This window comes from Talpa occidentalis, unplaced genomic scaffold (genome assembly GCF_014898055.3).
Source record: "Talpa occidentalis isolate TD23 unplaced genomic scaffold, MPIMG_talOcc4v2.1 talOcc4.11, whole genome shotgun sequence".
Classification (NCBI taxonomy): domain Eukaryota; kingdom Metazoa; phylum Chordata; class Mammalia; order Eulipotyphla; family Talpidae; genus Talpa; species Talpa occidentalis.
In genome coordinates, this window is record NW_023601104.1 from 2,165,833 (window position 1) to 2,182,658 (window position 16,826).

At 43.6% G+C, this 16,826-nt stretch overlaps 1 protein-coding gene across 2 annotated transcripts in view; it reads left to right on the top strand.

The window, feature by feature from the left end:
* Positions 1–16,826, top strand: part of PTPN9 (protein tyrosine phosphatase non-receptor type 9) — a 72,505-nt gene that overhangs the window by 15,484 nt on the left and 40,195 nt on the right. The window contains exon 1 of one of the 2 annotated variants that reach the window (XM_054700069.1): positions 13,969–14,054. The exons of the other annotated variant lie outside the window; for it this stretch is intronic. Coding sequence (XP_054556044.1) covers positions 14,052–14,054 — 3 coding nt within the window. The 5' untranslated portion in view covers positions 13,969–14,051. Of the gene's footprint in view, positions 1–13,968; positions 14,055–16,826 lie in introns of those variants that run through there. 2 annotated transcript variants of the gene reach the window in all.

The following is a 16,826-nucleotide window of genomic DNA, read 5'->3' on the forward strand; positions in this document are numbered from 1 at the left end:
GGAGTGGTTAGGCACTGGACATATGCTTTAGGTAATTATGAGTGAGTCGCTTTCTGCTTCAGTTTCATAATATATACAGTGTGAATAATAATAATACCTACCATAAAGAGTTGTGGGGCCTCCCTGGTTGCACAAGGATTGGAGTCTAGTGCTGTCAAGCTGTTGCCAACCACTGTGGCATGAGTTCTATCCCTAACCAGGGAGCTGGCCCACATGCAGCAGACCTCTCCTGTCTCGCCCACTGCTCCCCTCAGTGGTGTATTTCAGTGGATCTGCCTGTTCTGTTCCCCACTCTGTCTCTGGTGACACCTCTCACCCCCCCCACATCTCTGGCCTATTCCCCAGCTCTTGTATGCATAAATAAATGAAATAAATCTTTAGGGGAAAAAAGGAGTTGTTAAGAGGATTAAATACATTAATATATATGAAATCCTTCAGTGTCTGGTGGCTAGTGTTGTTAATCTTTGCTACTATTATTTGTAAGTGACACACAATACGCATACTTTGTAGGATTATTATGAGAAGTGAATGAAACAGTGTCAACTGCTGAACATTTACCCTGCAAATCTGTATAACAAATTAATAGAATGAAATCTTCTGTCTGCAAAGATATCATGAGCTGCTCATCAGATGCTTTGAAGTGTCGATCTGTTCTATGTGCAGAATTGCCTGGGGACCTTGTGAAAATGCAGATTCTGATTCAGCAACAACCAGATAGTGCCCATTGCTGATACTCTAGCTGATGCCTGGGCTGCTGGGCTGCAGACCCCACTTTGAGGGGGTGTATTTATATTCCTTTACTTTTTAGTCCAGGTGGTAATCTTTCCTGATAGACTTGTTTTCAGTAAATCACTTCTGGTTATCATTACTCCTCTTTCTACAACCTCAAAACCCACCTCTTAAGTATTTATTTATTATTTATTTTATGCATGGAAGAGCTGGGGTGTAGGCCAAAGGTGGGAATGGGGGAGTGAGAGGATTCACCAGAGACAGAGCGGGGAACAGAACAGGCAGACTGACGAAATACAGCGGCAAGACAGGAGAAGTGTGCTCGCCATGTGGGTTGCTCCGAGGCCGGCAGGGATTGAACCGGCACTGTAGAGGCCGCGGACAGCTTCACAGTGCTATGCTCAACTACCTGTGCCACCAGGGAGGCCCTTCCTTTGTCTTTTTTAAATGTTCTTTTTTTTTTTTTAAAGATTTATTTATTTATGCATACAAGAACCAGGGTACAGGCCAGATGTGCGGGAGGGTGAGAGGATTCACCAGAGACAGAACTGGGAGCAGAACAGGCAGACTGACTGAAATACACTGCTGTGGGGAGCAGCGGGCAAGACAGGAGAGGTCTGCTGTGCCATGTGGGTAGCTCTGTGGCCTGCCAGGATCAAACTTGCACTGCAGAGGCTGCGGACAGCTTCACAGCGCTACGCTCAACCGCCTGCGCCTCCAGGAAGGCCCTCTCTTCCTCTGTACATGTATGTTTCTGAGTGTTCTTTTAAACTGTATAGTCAGTGGAGAATGGGCACACTAGTCTCTGCAGATTTTCCCCTTTAAATTTTTTTTTAAAAAGATTTATTTATTTATTTATTTATTTATTTATTTATTTATTTATACAAGCACTGGGTACAGTCAGAAGCGCGGGAGGGTGAGAGAATTCACCAGAGCCAGAGCGGGGAGCAGAGCAGGCAGAAGGACCGAAGTACACTGCTGAGGGGAGCAGCGGGCGGCAGGAGAGGTCTGCGCGCCATGTGGGACCCTCCTCCTGTGGCCGGGGAGCAGCCGGGGATCGAACCAGCGCTGCAGAGGCTGCGGGCAGCTTTGCAACCCAGTGCTCAACAGCTGTGCCACCGGGGAGGCCCATTCCCCTTTAATTTTTCAATTGGTATTGTTCTAATTAATTGCATAATTGATCCTTAGACTCTCATTTTGAGGATTTAAAAATTTTAAAAATGCCTGTATGTATTCAGAGTTTTACTTTACAAGATTTTAATTTTGTGACAGTTACTTTTGTTATTGCCTTTTGATTTTTTTTTTAGTTAAAAAAGCTTCATTTTTAATTTAGTGTTTTCTGACTCTGGGCTGTGTTTTCAACACTTTCGCAGTGATTTTCAGCTCCTCTGTGTGGAAATCCCGCTTGAGCCTGCCATGGGCACACTTGGCTCACACAGAGCCACTGTCGGCCCCACTGGCAGGTTTTTCATTTCATTTCATTTTATTTTATTTTATTTAAATATTTTATTTTATATAATTCTTACATCTTTTTTCATCTTTGCACAATGTATGCATTTTCATTTTGGTTATATTTCCCATACAATTGTACCCCCCCACTTATTTTGACACTAGTCCTTCCTCTCCCCACCCCTCCCTCCCCCCCCAGGTTTTTCATTTTAGACGCCTCTTAGGAACGTTGGGTCTCACAGTATGAGCTCCTCGAAGTTGGCCTGGCCGGCACTGCTTGCGGAGGGTGGTGCTCTCCCAGCCTTCTTGGTATGAAAGTCCACAGTCCTCTTACCGGGGGTTTGGACAGCCAGGTGGTCTTAGAGGCTGTGTTGTGGGGTAGTCTGGGACGGTCTGCCAAAGGCTGGACCATTCTGAATGCCTCTGGACACCGTCCCCCGAAGAGTGAAATCTACTTTTTTTTTAAAGATTTATTTATTTTTATTTATACAAGCACTGGGTACAGTCAGAAGCGCGGGAGGGTGAGAGAATTCACCAGAGCCAGAGTGGGGAACAGAACAGGCAGACCAACGAAGTACACTGCTAAGGGGAGCAGCGGGCGGCAGGAGAGGTCTGCGCGCCATGTGGGACCCTCGCCCGGTGACTGGGGATCGAACTGGCTCTGCAGAGGCAGCGGGCAGCTTCGCAACCCAATGTTTAACCGCTGCGCCACTAGGGAGGCCCTGAAATCTACATTTTTAAAACCTTATAACAGTGGATAAAAATGTTGGCTCTCCAGAGTGAAAACCTGACTTCTGATTCAGGTGCCACTACTTTTGTTTTTTGGAGAACTTGGGCAGGTTAGTTAACAGTTGGAAATCTTAGTTTCTTAGTCTGTAATACGGGGCTGAGACTTTGACCTATTCTAGGGCCATTGAGAGAAACTGATAATTCTTGTAAGACTCTGTGTCCAACTTGGGATTAGAACTCAACACCCATAACAAATACTAGTTATTATTAATAGCTTTTTAGTTTTAAAGGTCTGGTGTTAAAGGTTTAACTGAGTGTAGCAAGGCGTACATAATGCCGCACAGATTGCCCAGTATTAGATCCTGTAAGGTAGGCAGGTATTCTCTTTTTTTGGATCAGAAAACTTAGGCATGCAGAATTTAGACTGGCCTGCAGGTATTTGCAGAACTGTCTTTAATCCTGGATTACTGGGGCCAGTCTAGGGCTGGGGCAGGTCTAGGATTTGCTCTCTGACCACCTCTTCTGACAACACTTAGCCTTTGACTCTCACACTTTCAAAAATTACGTGGTTACTTTCTCAGTTTTCATACATTCAATTTTCAACTGTTCTGTCTTGGTCTGGATTAAGTTCATCCATCCTTGTAGAATAAAACTGGGAATAAAGGCCTCCCTGGTGGCACAAGGGGTTAAGTCTCAGTATGATTAAACTGTCGGCAGCCACTGCAGCATGAGTTCAATCCCCGGCCACATGGGAAGCTAACCCACATGGCTCAGTAGACTTCTCCTGTCTTGCCCCTGCTCCCTTCAGCAGTGTATTTCAGTAGATCCGCCTGTTCTGGTCCTCACTCTGTCTCTGGTGAATTCTCTCACCACCCGCTCCTCTGGCCTGCACCTCAGTTCTTGTATGCATAAATAAATAAAATAAATCTTTTTAAAAATTAAAAAAAAAACTGGGATAAATATTTATCAGATTTTCTATGCCATACTAATTTAAGGTACATGTGATACCCAGCAATAAAGGTGCTTGAAGTTCTCTATCTCTGACTTCATTATCGCCATGCCACTTTTGGCATCTGGGTCAGGAAAACAATTCATAGTCTCCGTTATTGAGCAGACTGAAGGGTGTTCCAGCAGTGTATCACATCCATTATTCTCTCATTCTCAGCCTCATTCAGATACTCTTTTGAGTGGTTTGTGGATTTCAATTGGGGAGTATCGTTGTGAGACACACTGCCACCCCACTTCCCCCTTTAAGACTTGAATGAGATTTGTCTGCCCATTGGCCTACTACCTTTACAAGTCCACTAAGCTCAGATTTTCATGGACAAGGACCTTGTCTCTGTATCTTACTTACTTTATAAAATTCATAAAACTTTTTTTTTTTATAAAAAGATGTATTTATTTATACATACAAGAGCTGGGTACAGGCCAGAGATGTGGGGGTGAGAGGATTCACCAGAGACAGTGGGGAGCAGAACAGGCAGACTGACCGAAGTACACTGCTGAGGGGAGCAGCGGGCGAGACAGGAGAGGTCTGCTGTGCCATGTGGGTCGCTGCCTAGTGGGCTGGGGATTGGACTCGTGCTGCAGAGGCTGCTGATTGCTTCATAGTGCGGTGCTTAACCCATTGTGCCACCAGGGAGGCCCTAAAATTAATGAACTTTATGTTTATTTTGGATATGTCTTACAGATGTCTGAAGTCAAAATTTGGCAACTTAATTCTCAGATTTTTTTTATCTGAAAATTTTTTCATGGTGGGAACAGATTGCTCAGTCTTTTCTCTTCACAGGCAGGACCCATTGCTTATCTCTCTTTCTCTTGGGCAGATGTGTGTCCCCACCATTGTTTTTTAAGATTTATTTATTTATGCATACAAGAACTGGGGTGCAGGCAGAGGCAGACACTGCTGAGGGGAGCAGTGGGCGTGACAGGAGAGGTCTGCTGTGCCATGTGGGTCACCTTCCTGGCCCCAGGGATCGAACTCATGCTGCAGTAGTTGCGGATAGCTTCATAGTGCTGACGCTCAACCTTGGAGAGCTTGAGCAGCTCCATGGCACCCTGCTCATAGGGGGCAAAGCCACGAACCTCCCAGATCATTTCTGGCAGGGACATGGTGTGGTTGGTGAGGCTTTGCCCTGGCTTGCTCACGTTCTTGGTCACCTTGTCATCTTTGTTGAGACTGACGACACTGGGGTAGTGCAGAGCCACAGCTGCTGCAGTGCAGGGCTCAAATATTTTGTCACTTAATAGACATTATTGTAATTGTTATTATTTATTATCATTACTGTTCTCTTGTCATCCCTGATAATCTTTCCCAGTTTTACCCAGAATTTTTTTTCTTTTCCTCAGTTTTCAGCTCTCATAATCAGATTGGCAAGTGTTCAGTTAAGTATGCAATTGTGAGCATGAAAAACTTGGCCCCTGCACTTCCTTAAGCTTACAGTCTAATGGGAGCAGATGGACAATAAGTTTTTAAAATAGTGTGCTTGGCTGGAAGACAGTAAAATGTTCTAAGATGAAGATGTGGGATTTAGACTGACATCTAGGGCCTCTCTGGTGGCACAGGCGTTAAGGTCTCAGTGCTCTCAAGCTACCGCCAGCCACTGTGACGTGGGTTTGATCCTCGACCAGGGGGCTGACCCACATGGTGCAGCAGACCTCTCCTGCCTCGCTCGCTGCTCCCCTCAGCAGTGTATTTCAGACTGCCTGTTCTGTTCCCCACTCTGTCTCTGCTGAATCCTCTCACCACCACACCTCTGGCCTATACCTCAGTTCTTATATGAATAAATAAAAATAAAATAAATCTTTAGACTGACATCTAAGTGGTGGATAGGAGTAAGCCAGGTTTGGTAATAGGGGAAGGGAAGAATGTTCCTGCATGATCTGCAGTCAACTCCAATTTGAGAGCTATTCACATTCCTTCTTTCTTTTTTAAAGTCTCACCATTAATTGGAAGAAGAAACAAAAATTGTTTTTAAAGACTTCCCATACTTCCTCCTCCTCCTCCAAGTTCTTAGAAAGACTTTCCAGATTTCTTTTGGTTGTGTGGGTCAATCCCTTGGTAACCAGCTGGAGTGGGTAGCAGTTGCTGTCAGCCTTCATCGTCTCCCTCATGGAGAAGACCACACCAACCGTGGTCTCCCTCTGGGAACCTGGGTGACTGCTCTTGCTGGAGACTGAGGAGCTTTCTGTAGATTATCCAGATTTCTGTTTTTCTTCTGTGTTGCATTCTCTTGCCCCTCAACCTCTCCTGGAGAAGTTAAAAATGTTTATTTCTTTGTTTTCCTTCATTATTGAATTACTTCCTTTATGGACTCTAGAAGTTAGTGATCCTCTTTGATAACCTTTGTCTGGAGCATGGTTAAGCCTGAGAGGAGAGATACAAGCTTGATTTTAGTAAACATGACACTGGTAAATGCCTTCAGCAGGAGGCCCAGTTGGTACAATTCCACCATTGCCTTGGTGCATCCGCATTCAGTGCTAGGGATTCACAAGAGCAGCTATAATCTGCCCCTTTGCAGAGTGCCATGATGTGTTCTCTTTGGCACTATGTAGATTATCAACAAACTTGATCATTTGGTGGCATAGTTTAAAAATTATTTTCAAAGTATTCCATTCAGAAACCCCTAGCACTGTATATACACGTATATTAAAAACTATATAATTAATATATTTTTTGAATAGATAATGTTGTCACATGATTTAAACTTAAGTTACAAAAAAGTTATGGTAAATATTCTCCCTCACACATGTCTTTCAGTCCCATCTATTTTTCCTCTGAGACAACCAATGTTACCACCTTGTATCTCCTTCCAGAATAAATTTGTGCATAGACAAATGTATGACATATTTTATCTGATAAGATGAATGATATGTGTCTGTGTTTCTTTTTACTGTTCTTTTTTTTTTTTTTAAATAGAGGCATGTTTTATTTATTTATTTGTTTGTTTGTTTTTGTTTATACATGCACTGGGTACAGTCAGAAGTGCGGGAGGGTGAGAGAATTCACCAAAGCCAGAGCCGGGAGCAGAGCAGGCAGAAGGACCAAAGTACACTGCTGAGGGGAGCAGCGGGCGGCAGGAGAGGTCTGCGCACCATGTGGGACCCTCCTCCGGTGGCCGGGGAGCAGCTGGGGATCGAACCGGCGCGGGCAGCTTCGCAACCCAGCGCTCAACCGCTGCGCCACCGGGGAGGCCCCGTGTCTGTGTTTCTTAAGGCCACTTAGTGGAGTAGAAAGGCTAGGATTTGAAAAGAGTTGCATTCAAACCTTAAAACCTCAGCTCTGACATTTATTAGTTGAGTAACCATGGGTTACTTTAAACAAGTAAGGCTGTGTGCTTTGTGGTTAATAATATTTAATTTTGGGGCCTCCCTGGTGGCACAGGGGTTAAAGACAGTGCTGTCAAGCAATTGGCAGCCTCTACAGCATGGGTTAGATCCCCAGCCAGCCAGGGAGCTACTCAAATGGCACAGCAGACCTTTCCTGTCTCCTCGCTGCTCCCCTCAGCAGTGTTTTTCAGTCAGTCTGCCTGTTCTGTTCCCTACTCTATCTCTGGTGAATCCTCTCACCCTACAGTGCATCTGGCCTATACCCCAACTCTTCTATAAACAAACAAACAAACAAACAAACAAACAAATAAATAAATAGATAAATAAATCTATCTTTAAAAAAAGATATAAAAAGTTTTGAATGCCTACAGTGCAAGCTTCTTGCTGGATGCACATGTGTTTGTTTTTTTAATAGATTTATTTTTTATTTATACAACAGCTAGGGTACAGGCCAGAGTTGCGGGAGGGTGAGTGAATTCACCAGAGACAGAGCGGGGAACAGAACAGGCAGACTGACGAAATACACTGCTCACGGGAGCAGCGGGCATGACAGGAGAGGTCTGCCTCATCATGTGGGATTCTCCCTGGCCGGACGGGAATCGAACTGTTGCTGCGGAGGCTGCGGACAGCTTCACAGCGCTGCGCTCAACCCGCTGTGCCACTGGGGAGGTCCCGGTTTTACAAATTAATGTCATGTTGAGGGTGTTTTAGTGTTTATAACAGAAAACACTTTGACTGCATAGTAGTCTGTTGTATAGACATTCCATAATTTGTTAATTAGCTTATTGCTGGTCATTTTGGTTCTTTTTTTTTTCCTTTTTCTTCAGCACTTGGCAAGTTTATTGAGGAAAGGAGAACAAGGGAAGAGAGATGCGTGCATAGACACAGGCGGGCAATCTTAAAGAACAAGAACTGCCAATTTAGGTTATTTCTAATATTTTGCTATAAGCACCAGTGCTCTCTGCAGTGAATTTCCATATATCTGTTATCAATGCAGCATTGTTCCTACTGGTAAAATATTAGAAACATTAGAAAATGTTTAGAAATATAAAACATTAGGGCCTCCCCGGTGTCACAGCGGTTGAGCGCTGGGTTGCGAAGCTGCCCGCAGCCTCTGCAGCGCCGGTTCGATCCCCGGCTGCTCCCCGGCCACCGGAGGAGGGTCCCACATGGCGTGCAGACCTCTCCTGCCGCCCACTGCTCCCCCCAGCAGTGTACTTCAGTCTGCCTGCTCTGCTCTCCGCTCTGGCTCTGGTGAATTCTCTCACCCTCCCACGCTTCTGACTGTACCCAGTGCTTGTATAAATAAATAAAAATAAATCTTTAAAAAAAAAAGAAATATAAAACATTAGAAATATTAGAAAATGTATATCTTTGTATTGTGATTATTTTTTTTTGTATACTAGATACCTAGAAATGGTGGTGTTTGCACATTTAGAACTGTGCTTAAAATAACTACCAAAGAATCCAAATTGGAAAAAAAAGAAGTGAAACTCACTATTTGCAGATGACATATTAATATACTTAGAGAAACCAAGAGACTCTACCAAAAAAAAAAGGTCTAGAAATAATAATACAGAAAGTAAAAGGATACAGAATAAGTACACAAGGCAGCTCTCCAGTCTGCCTGTGACTATGCCTTTTCCTAATAAACCTGTCCCTTTAATATGTTAAAAAAAAAAAACACCAAAATCAATATGCAAAATCAGTTGCATTTGTTGTATGCAAACCGTGTATCAGAAGAAAGGGAAATAGGGAATAGAATCCATTTACAATCATGCCAAAAGCATGAAGTACCTGGGAATAACTAAAGGACCTGAATATTGAAAATTATAAAATTTTGTGAAAGGTAGTAAAAGAACTGAAAAGATATCCCATGTTCATGGGTTGGGAGAATTAGCATCATTAAAATGGCCCCATTACCAAAAGCAATTTACAGATTCAATACCTATCAAAATACCAATGACTTTTTTTTCTTTATGATTTTGTTTTATTTTTGTGTAGAAGAGCTAGGGTGTAGGCCAGAGGTGCTGGGAGGGGGAGGATGTGTGAGAGAGGATTCACCAGAGACAGAGTAGGGAGCAGATTATGGAATGTCTATACAACAGACTACTATGCAGTCATCAAAGTGTTTTCTGTTATAAACACTAAAACACCCTCAACATGACATTAATTTGGATCCATTAAAATATACTGCTAAGAGGAGTAGTGGGCGAGACAGGAGAGGTCTGCTAGGTCATATGTAGGTTAGCTCCCTGGCCAGGGATCAAACTCAGAAGTAATGGTGATAGCACTGAGACTTAACCCCTAGGCTACCACGGAGGCCCCAATTACTTTCTTCAAGAAATAGAACAAACAATTATCAAATTTATATGGACCTACAAAAGGCCCTACAAAAGCTAAAATAATCCTGAGAGAAAGAAAAAAAGGCAGTATCACACTTCCTGACTTCAAACTATACTATATAGCAACAGTAAGCAAAACAGTAAGGTACTGGAACAAAAACTCAAACCAGTGGAATAAAATTGAAAGCCCAGATATAAACCCATACAAATATGGACAGTTAATCTTTGACAAAGCAGCTATGGCCATACAACAGTGTTGGGAAACATGGTAACCACTTGCAAAAAAATAAAACAACACCGATACCAATATAAAACTTAATTCAAAGTGGATTAAAGATCTATATAGAAGAACTGAAACCATAAAGTACTTGAAAGAAAACATAGGGGACACCAAGAGCCTCTACCACAGGATATCTACCACAAAGATTTATTTGGGGCCTCAACCCCAATGCCAAGGGAAACAGAACCAAAAATAAATGAGACTACATTAAACTAAAAAGATTTTGTACCTCAAGCGAAACCACCACAAAAACAAAAAGACAACTTACAGAATGGGAAGACATATTTACATATCACACATCTGACAGACAGCTAATCTTTAAAATTTACAAAATTTTTATATAATCTAACAACAAAGAAACAACCCAATTGAAAAATGGGTAAAGGACCTAAATAGGTACTTTTCTAAAGACATTCAGATAGCCTACGGACATATAAAAATTTGTTCAACATCATTTATTAGAAAAGAAATGCAAGTAAGGCCTAACCCCTGGTGGTGGCATAAGGGGTTAGGCACCGCACTATGAAGCAATCCGCAGCCTCTGCAGCACAAGTTCGATCCCCGGCCTGCCAGGGAGAAACCCACATGGCACAGCAGACCTCTCCTGTCTCGCCCGCTGCTCCCCTCAGCAGTGTTTCAGTCAGTCTGCCTGTTCTGCTCCCTACTCTCTCTGGGGAATCCTCTCACCCCCGCACCTCTGACCTTCACCCCAGTTCTTATTAGAATTCCATAGCACTCAACTCGTATCTTTGTCCTAGAACTTACCAAATTATGTGATGATGATCTCCTTATTTAAATGACTGAAAACTGCTCAGAGTAGGAACTTTAGTTTTTAAATGGTCTTCTCAAGGACACTATACTGCTTAGCACAGAGTAGGCCCTCAGCAAGTTCTTACTGTGAGTGCTTCACTGACTACATGACTGATGCCTGAAAGAGACTCCGCTTTTCTGCTTCCTTGAAGGGGGTACTGCTGCTGCTAGGCATGGGAGAGGGGCAGAGAGGAATGATTCTCTGAACTAAAACATTGTATACTTGAATAATCCTCTCCTTCCTTCCCCCGGGGATGGTTTCTTTTTGTGCTAGTTGTGGGGACGTGCATATATTTCAGTATTTTTCTGTTAACTTTAGTTTTAGGATTATTTAAAACATGAAAACAGCTGTGTAGGATGATGGGACTATGAGTGATGCTGGATAGCCAGCCCCTTGCCTAGCCCATCTCAAAATTGTAGCTTTTGTTTCATAAAATAAGAACTTTTTTTAGACCTTTTCTTTCCCAGATGCACTAAAACCCTATTTAAGAAAGTACTGGCTCTTTCAAAATCACAGTTGAAGAAAAAGCAAATTTTTTCTGGTAAGATGAAAATATTTGAGATAAATCTGTTTAGCACAATGACAAAGGGTTAATGGAAGGGTTGTAGTTTTTAGTTTGGAAGTTCAACAACCCTCATGTTGCTGGGTTAGAGCAAACTGGTATATTTTAGTGCATATGTGACAACAGTTGTGGGAAAATGGTGTATTTGCTGAAAGACGCTGAGTCCTACACAGAATTCATTTCCTCATTCAATTTTGCACTGCGGGTCACTGACTACATCTTTTTGCATGGTGTTTGTCCTGCACAAAGTTGTTGCTTTGTTATATGAGAAATAGTCTCTAATCAGCTTGAAAGAACGGTTAAAAAGGATCTGTGTTTAGGACGGCTGTGTTGATACCCAGGGCAGCCAGTGTAGTCTGCAAGTAGGGACAAAAGATTTAGCAATGGCAGCAGGGGCATAAATACTTTTTTTAAAAAATATTTTATTTTATATAATTCTTACATCTTTTTTTTTTTTAAAGATTTATTTAATTTATTTATTTATACAAGCACTGGGTACAGTCAGAAGCGCGGGAGGGTGAGAGAATTCACCAGAGCCAGAGCGGGGAGCAGAGCAGGCAGAAGGACTGAAGTACACTGCTGAGGGGAGCAGCGGGCGGCAGGAGAGGTCTGCGCGCCATGTGGGACCCGCCTCCGGTGGCCGGGGAGCAGCCAGGGATCGAACCGGCGCCGCAGAGGCTGCGGGCAGCTTTGCAACCCAGCGCTCAACCGCTGCGCCATTGGGGAGGCCCTCATTTTTCATTTTTGCACAATGTATGCATTTTCATTTTGGTTATATTCCCCGTACAATTGCACCCCCCACTTATTTTGACCCTACTCCTTCCTCTCCCCACCCCCTCACCCCAGTGTGTCTCTGGTTTATAGTTCCTTGTTGATTTTGATTTTTACTTTGTATTAGTCTTTTTCCTGGTCCCTTATTTAGGTTTTCTAAATTCCTGCTATGAGTGAGACCAACCGGTATTTTTCTTTTTCTTTCTGGCTTATTTCGCTGAGCATGATCCCTTCCAGCTCCATCCATGTTGCTGCAAATGGCATGAGTTTATCTTTTTTGAATGCTGAGTAATATTCCATGGTATATATGTACCACATCTTCTTGATCCAGTCATTTATTTTTGGGCATTTGGGTTGTTTCCAAAGCTTAGCTATTGTAAACAGTGCTGCTATAAACATAGGGGTGCAGGTGCACTTTTCAATGAATGTTTCTGTGTCCTTTGGGTAATTACCTAGGAGTGGAGTTGCTGGATCATATGGGAGCTCTATGTTTAGTAGGTCAAGAAATCTCCACACAGCTCTCCATAGTGGTTGGACCAGTTTGCACTCCCACCAACAGTGCAGGAGAGTTCCTTTTTCTCCACAACCTCGAGGAGCATAAATACTTTTGGACTCAGCTGCTTCTATATTGCTGCAGAGCCTTTTGTGAAGAAAAACTTTTTTTTTTTTTCAGATTTATTTATTTATGCATACAAGAGCTGGGGTCCAGGCCAGAGATGCGGGGGGGGGGGGGGCGGGAGGCAGGTGATTCACCGGAGACAGAGTGGGGAACAGAACAGGCAGATCCACTGAAATACACTGCTGAGGGGAGCAGCAGGCGAGTCAGGAGAGGTCTGCTGCGCCATGTGGGTTGCTCCCTGGCAGGCCGGGGATCGAACCCGTGCTGCAGAGGCTGCGGATTGCTTCATAGTGCGGTGCTTAACCCCTGGCGCCACCAGGGAGGCCTGAGAAACTTTTTTTAAAGACTTGTCTTGCAGACACATTTTGGAGGTTTCTAGCTTAAATTTATGCTTTCAGAGAAAATGTTCCAGAGAAGTGCAATTACTACGGGTTAAATTGAAACAACAGAAGTCACTTGATTCTGAGGAACTTTAGCTATGTAGAAAAATGTGTTAGTATGAAATGGCTGGAGTAAGAAAAAGACCACCAGGTACTGTGGGGGATGCTTTTCCACCCATTTTCTCATTTTTTAAGCCTTATCTTTTCAGATGAGGATGTTGAGGCCCAGTGAGGTTAAATGATTTGCCTAAGTGTCAGTCACAGCAGTGAGGAGAATGGGTTCTTTTTGACTTTCAAATCTGTTAGATTACTAGACTCTTCCCTTGGTATCTGGCCAGGTGGCGGGTATCCCAGCAGACAGAAGTTTTCTGTTTATTTCGAGAGAGGTTTCTTACTGGTCTAGCTCTTTGCTCTCTCCCGCATTGTCTTAACACAGTTTAAGGGGTTGACTGTGGAGCTGAGTGTGCCAGCACATGTTTCTTCACCTGTTGGGTAGCTAGCCCCTTGCCTAGAGCTCTTCTCAAAAGTATAGGTGCTGGGCCTCCCCGGTTGCGCAGCAGTTGATCGCTGGGTTGCGAAGCTGCCCGCAGCTTCTGCAGCACCGGTTCAATCCCCGGCTGCTCCCCGGCCACTGGCGAGGGTCCCACATGGCACGAAGACCTCTCCTGCTGCCCGCTGCTCCCCTCAGCAGTGTATTTCGTCAGTCTGCCTGTTCTGTTACCCTCTCTGGCTCTGGTGAATTCTCTCACCCTCCTGTGCTTCTGACTGTACCCACCGCTTGTATAAATAAATAAAAAAAAAAATCTTAAAAAAAAATAGTATAGGTGCTTTTGGGAGTTAGCTGTCACTTGGGGCCTGTTGGTTTTATTCTCTCCTGTACCACATTTTAGCATAGTGGGTGGTGCCCAGGGTGTAACCTGGGCAGAATTCATGAACAGATTTCTCTGCCAGGTCATGGCTGCTCCTCTAATGTCTCAAACCTCATGGCCATAGTCAGGAAACTTGTTTTTGTCTACGTAAACATGACGGCGGGACAAGGATGTAATTATGGTAAGCTTTTGACTGTGTTGAAACAAATCTTATTCCTACCTGAAAAGCTGGTTGAGGAGGGCTGTCAGGGGCGATGCTACCTTTCCTGTACTTTAGTCAGTTTAGACCATTTCCCAAAGGAAGACCAGAGCTGTATGGCCTGTGACCACGCCCTCGCTGCCAGGTGTCAGCAGCTTGTAGTTACTCATCCGCCTAGACAGAGTCGAGCCACTGACCTTGAGTTAAAATATTTTTTGTTGCATGACTCATCTTTTGGCTTTTTCTTTCACCAGGAAATACACTGAATATTAATTTTAGGCATTTCAATTTTTCCTTCTAAAGAGTGTGTTACAAATGAAATTACTGGCTCTCATTTTTTTCTGGTAATCAGCAGGACCACACATTGGTTTATACGAGGCGGTAGTGCTAACTTCAGGCGTGAGCGAGGGGGAGATCTGATTAACTGTCTAGGGAAAGGCTTTTGAAGATGACCAGCCTTTCTGACTTCCGTCAGAGTTTCCTCTCCACCAAAGGAATAGGGATGCAGGAGGGCGAATCTGAGGCTGAATAAAGCAGGTATTGTGTGTGTGTGTGTGTGTGTGTGTGTGTGAGAGAGAGAGAGAGAGAGAGAGAGAGAGAGAGAGAGAGAGAGGGAAAGCTCCAGCTGTAAATACCACATCACTGTTGACAGTACACTGGACTCTTCACGGAAGGCCCCGTCAGACCAAAGCAGGAGGAATTGTTCCCATACTTAAAGCCAAGAATAACATCCTGGCCAGCGGGGGACAGAGGTCAGCTCAAGGCAGCAGCTCTTGGGAGCTACAGGACATTAAGAACTTTGGAAGAACCGAGTTGCATAGGCAGGGAGCCAGTAAGGACTGTGAAGGAGTGTGTGAAACCTGTGTGTCTCCTACGGGGGCATGGCTTATTTATGAAACAGGAAAAAATCTTAAGAGTTGGATATGTGATGAATTAGTATTTTCTCTTGATCATTTAACTAGATTTCCCCCTCCTGCTTGTATACTGATTTGTCTGTTTACTGTTTTTATTAGAAAAGGGAAAAGTATGTTCTTTTCTGGTGTTTTGTTCTATAAACACTGTCCCAGAAGCCCAGGAGAGAGCTGGATTTAAAAGATAAGTTAAATGAAAAAGCAAACACACTTGGGGCCTCCCTGGTGGCGCAAGGGGTTAAGACACAACCTGTGAAGCTGTCTGCAGCCTCTGCAGCACGAGTTAGATCCCTGGCTAGAGAGCTACCCACACAGTGCAGCAGACCTCTTTTGGCTCGCCCACTGCTCCCCTCAGCAGTGTGTTTCTTCAGTCTGCCTGTTCTGTTCCCCGCTCTGTCTCTGGTGAACCCTCTCACTACCCCTCACCCCCGCCCCCCCCAGCATCTCTGGCCTGTACCCCAGCTCTTGTATGAATAAATAATTTTTTTTTAAAAAACACCCTTTACAAAATCTCCACAGGACCTTCCAAACTGGTTTAAGTTTTGTTCTGGGACGTTTCTGTGCTTATTTCTTTTCTCTTGGCATCTTTCCTCATTCTGATGCTGGCCACTCACCCTGCAGAGACAACTCAAACTGTTTTCTGGTAGCGCATTCTAAGTTTGTCCTGCTATCATTTTTTTTTTTTTTTTTTTTGATTCATTTCTCTTGTCTTGGTTCAGTTGTTTCTGGGCCAACATAATTTTCAGAAAGCTTTTCTTCACGACCTTTATTTCTTAACCCCTTTACTTATGTACTTTGCCTTCTGCTTCTCTCCTTTTCCAGTTTGTAAATTGTATTTTGGGAGGTTCAAAAGCTCAGGGGCAGCCTCAGGTGTCTTAGATTTTACTCTGGTTTATGAAGTACCTTTCTTCTTTCTTAGAATTCGGGAAATGAGTCAGGTGCTCTGTTGTGAGGTATTGCTGGCTCTCTTGGGGCTCTTATTTGTTAGCGGTTTGAACATGTATGTAGTGATTTGGATTGCATTTTCCATTTCGGACTTGTTGCCAGGACTGTAGTGGGCCATTGCTGTCACCCTTCCTCCCCTTGTTTTCCAATGGAAAAAAATTAAAGGTGGAGAATTATCTCATCTGTGGTCATATAATTTGGTCTTGTATCTTTGAAACAAAACCACATTTTTTTATTCTTTATACTTTGTAGCACAGATATTGATAATATCTTAACTGTGGATTGGTGTTCGATCCATTAAAGTTCAGAATTCTCATCAAGTTGATTACATTTTGGACCTACACGTGAGAAAAATTTTTGAATGGAAGGGAATAACTAGTCATACAGAAAGTGTTTAGTAATTTCACATCTGTGTGCAAAAAATCCTGATGTAAATCTTATTCTAAAATGAAGAAGTAGAAGGGTGGTTTGCTTAGAGTGGAAACTGGTTGTAACATATGGAGAAATAGGATGAGCAAGGTTAAAGAGCACATCAAGAGATCAGAAAAATTCTAAGAACAGGCTTCTCATTGGAGATCAGACAAATGAAAATTTCCCACTTCCCTCCCTCCCCCATCCCTCACCACCACAGCAGCAGGCTCTCCTGCCCTCCCCTACAAACCACTAGCCAGCTGGGCTGTTAATGAAGCTGAGCATGGTGCCCTGTTTAGGGACTGCCATGCGAAGTGCAGAGAGGTTCTGTGGGGCAGTGCAAAGAACTTTTGACCTTTTGCGTTGCTAAATTCTTCCTATAGTGCTGCTCACAGAAAAATACTGCTAATTCCAAAACCGAAACCAATTTCTGATTGTTTTGCTGTGTCCAGTTGGCTTGTGGAACCAAAGCAGCAGCTGAGACTGC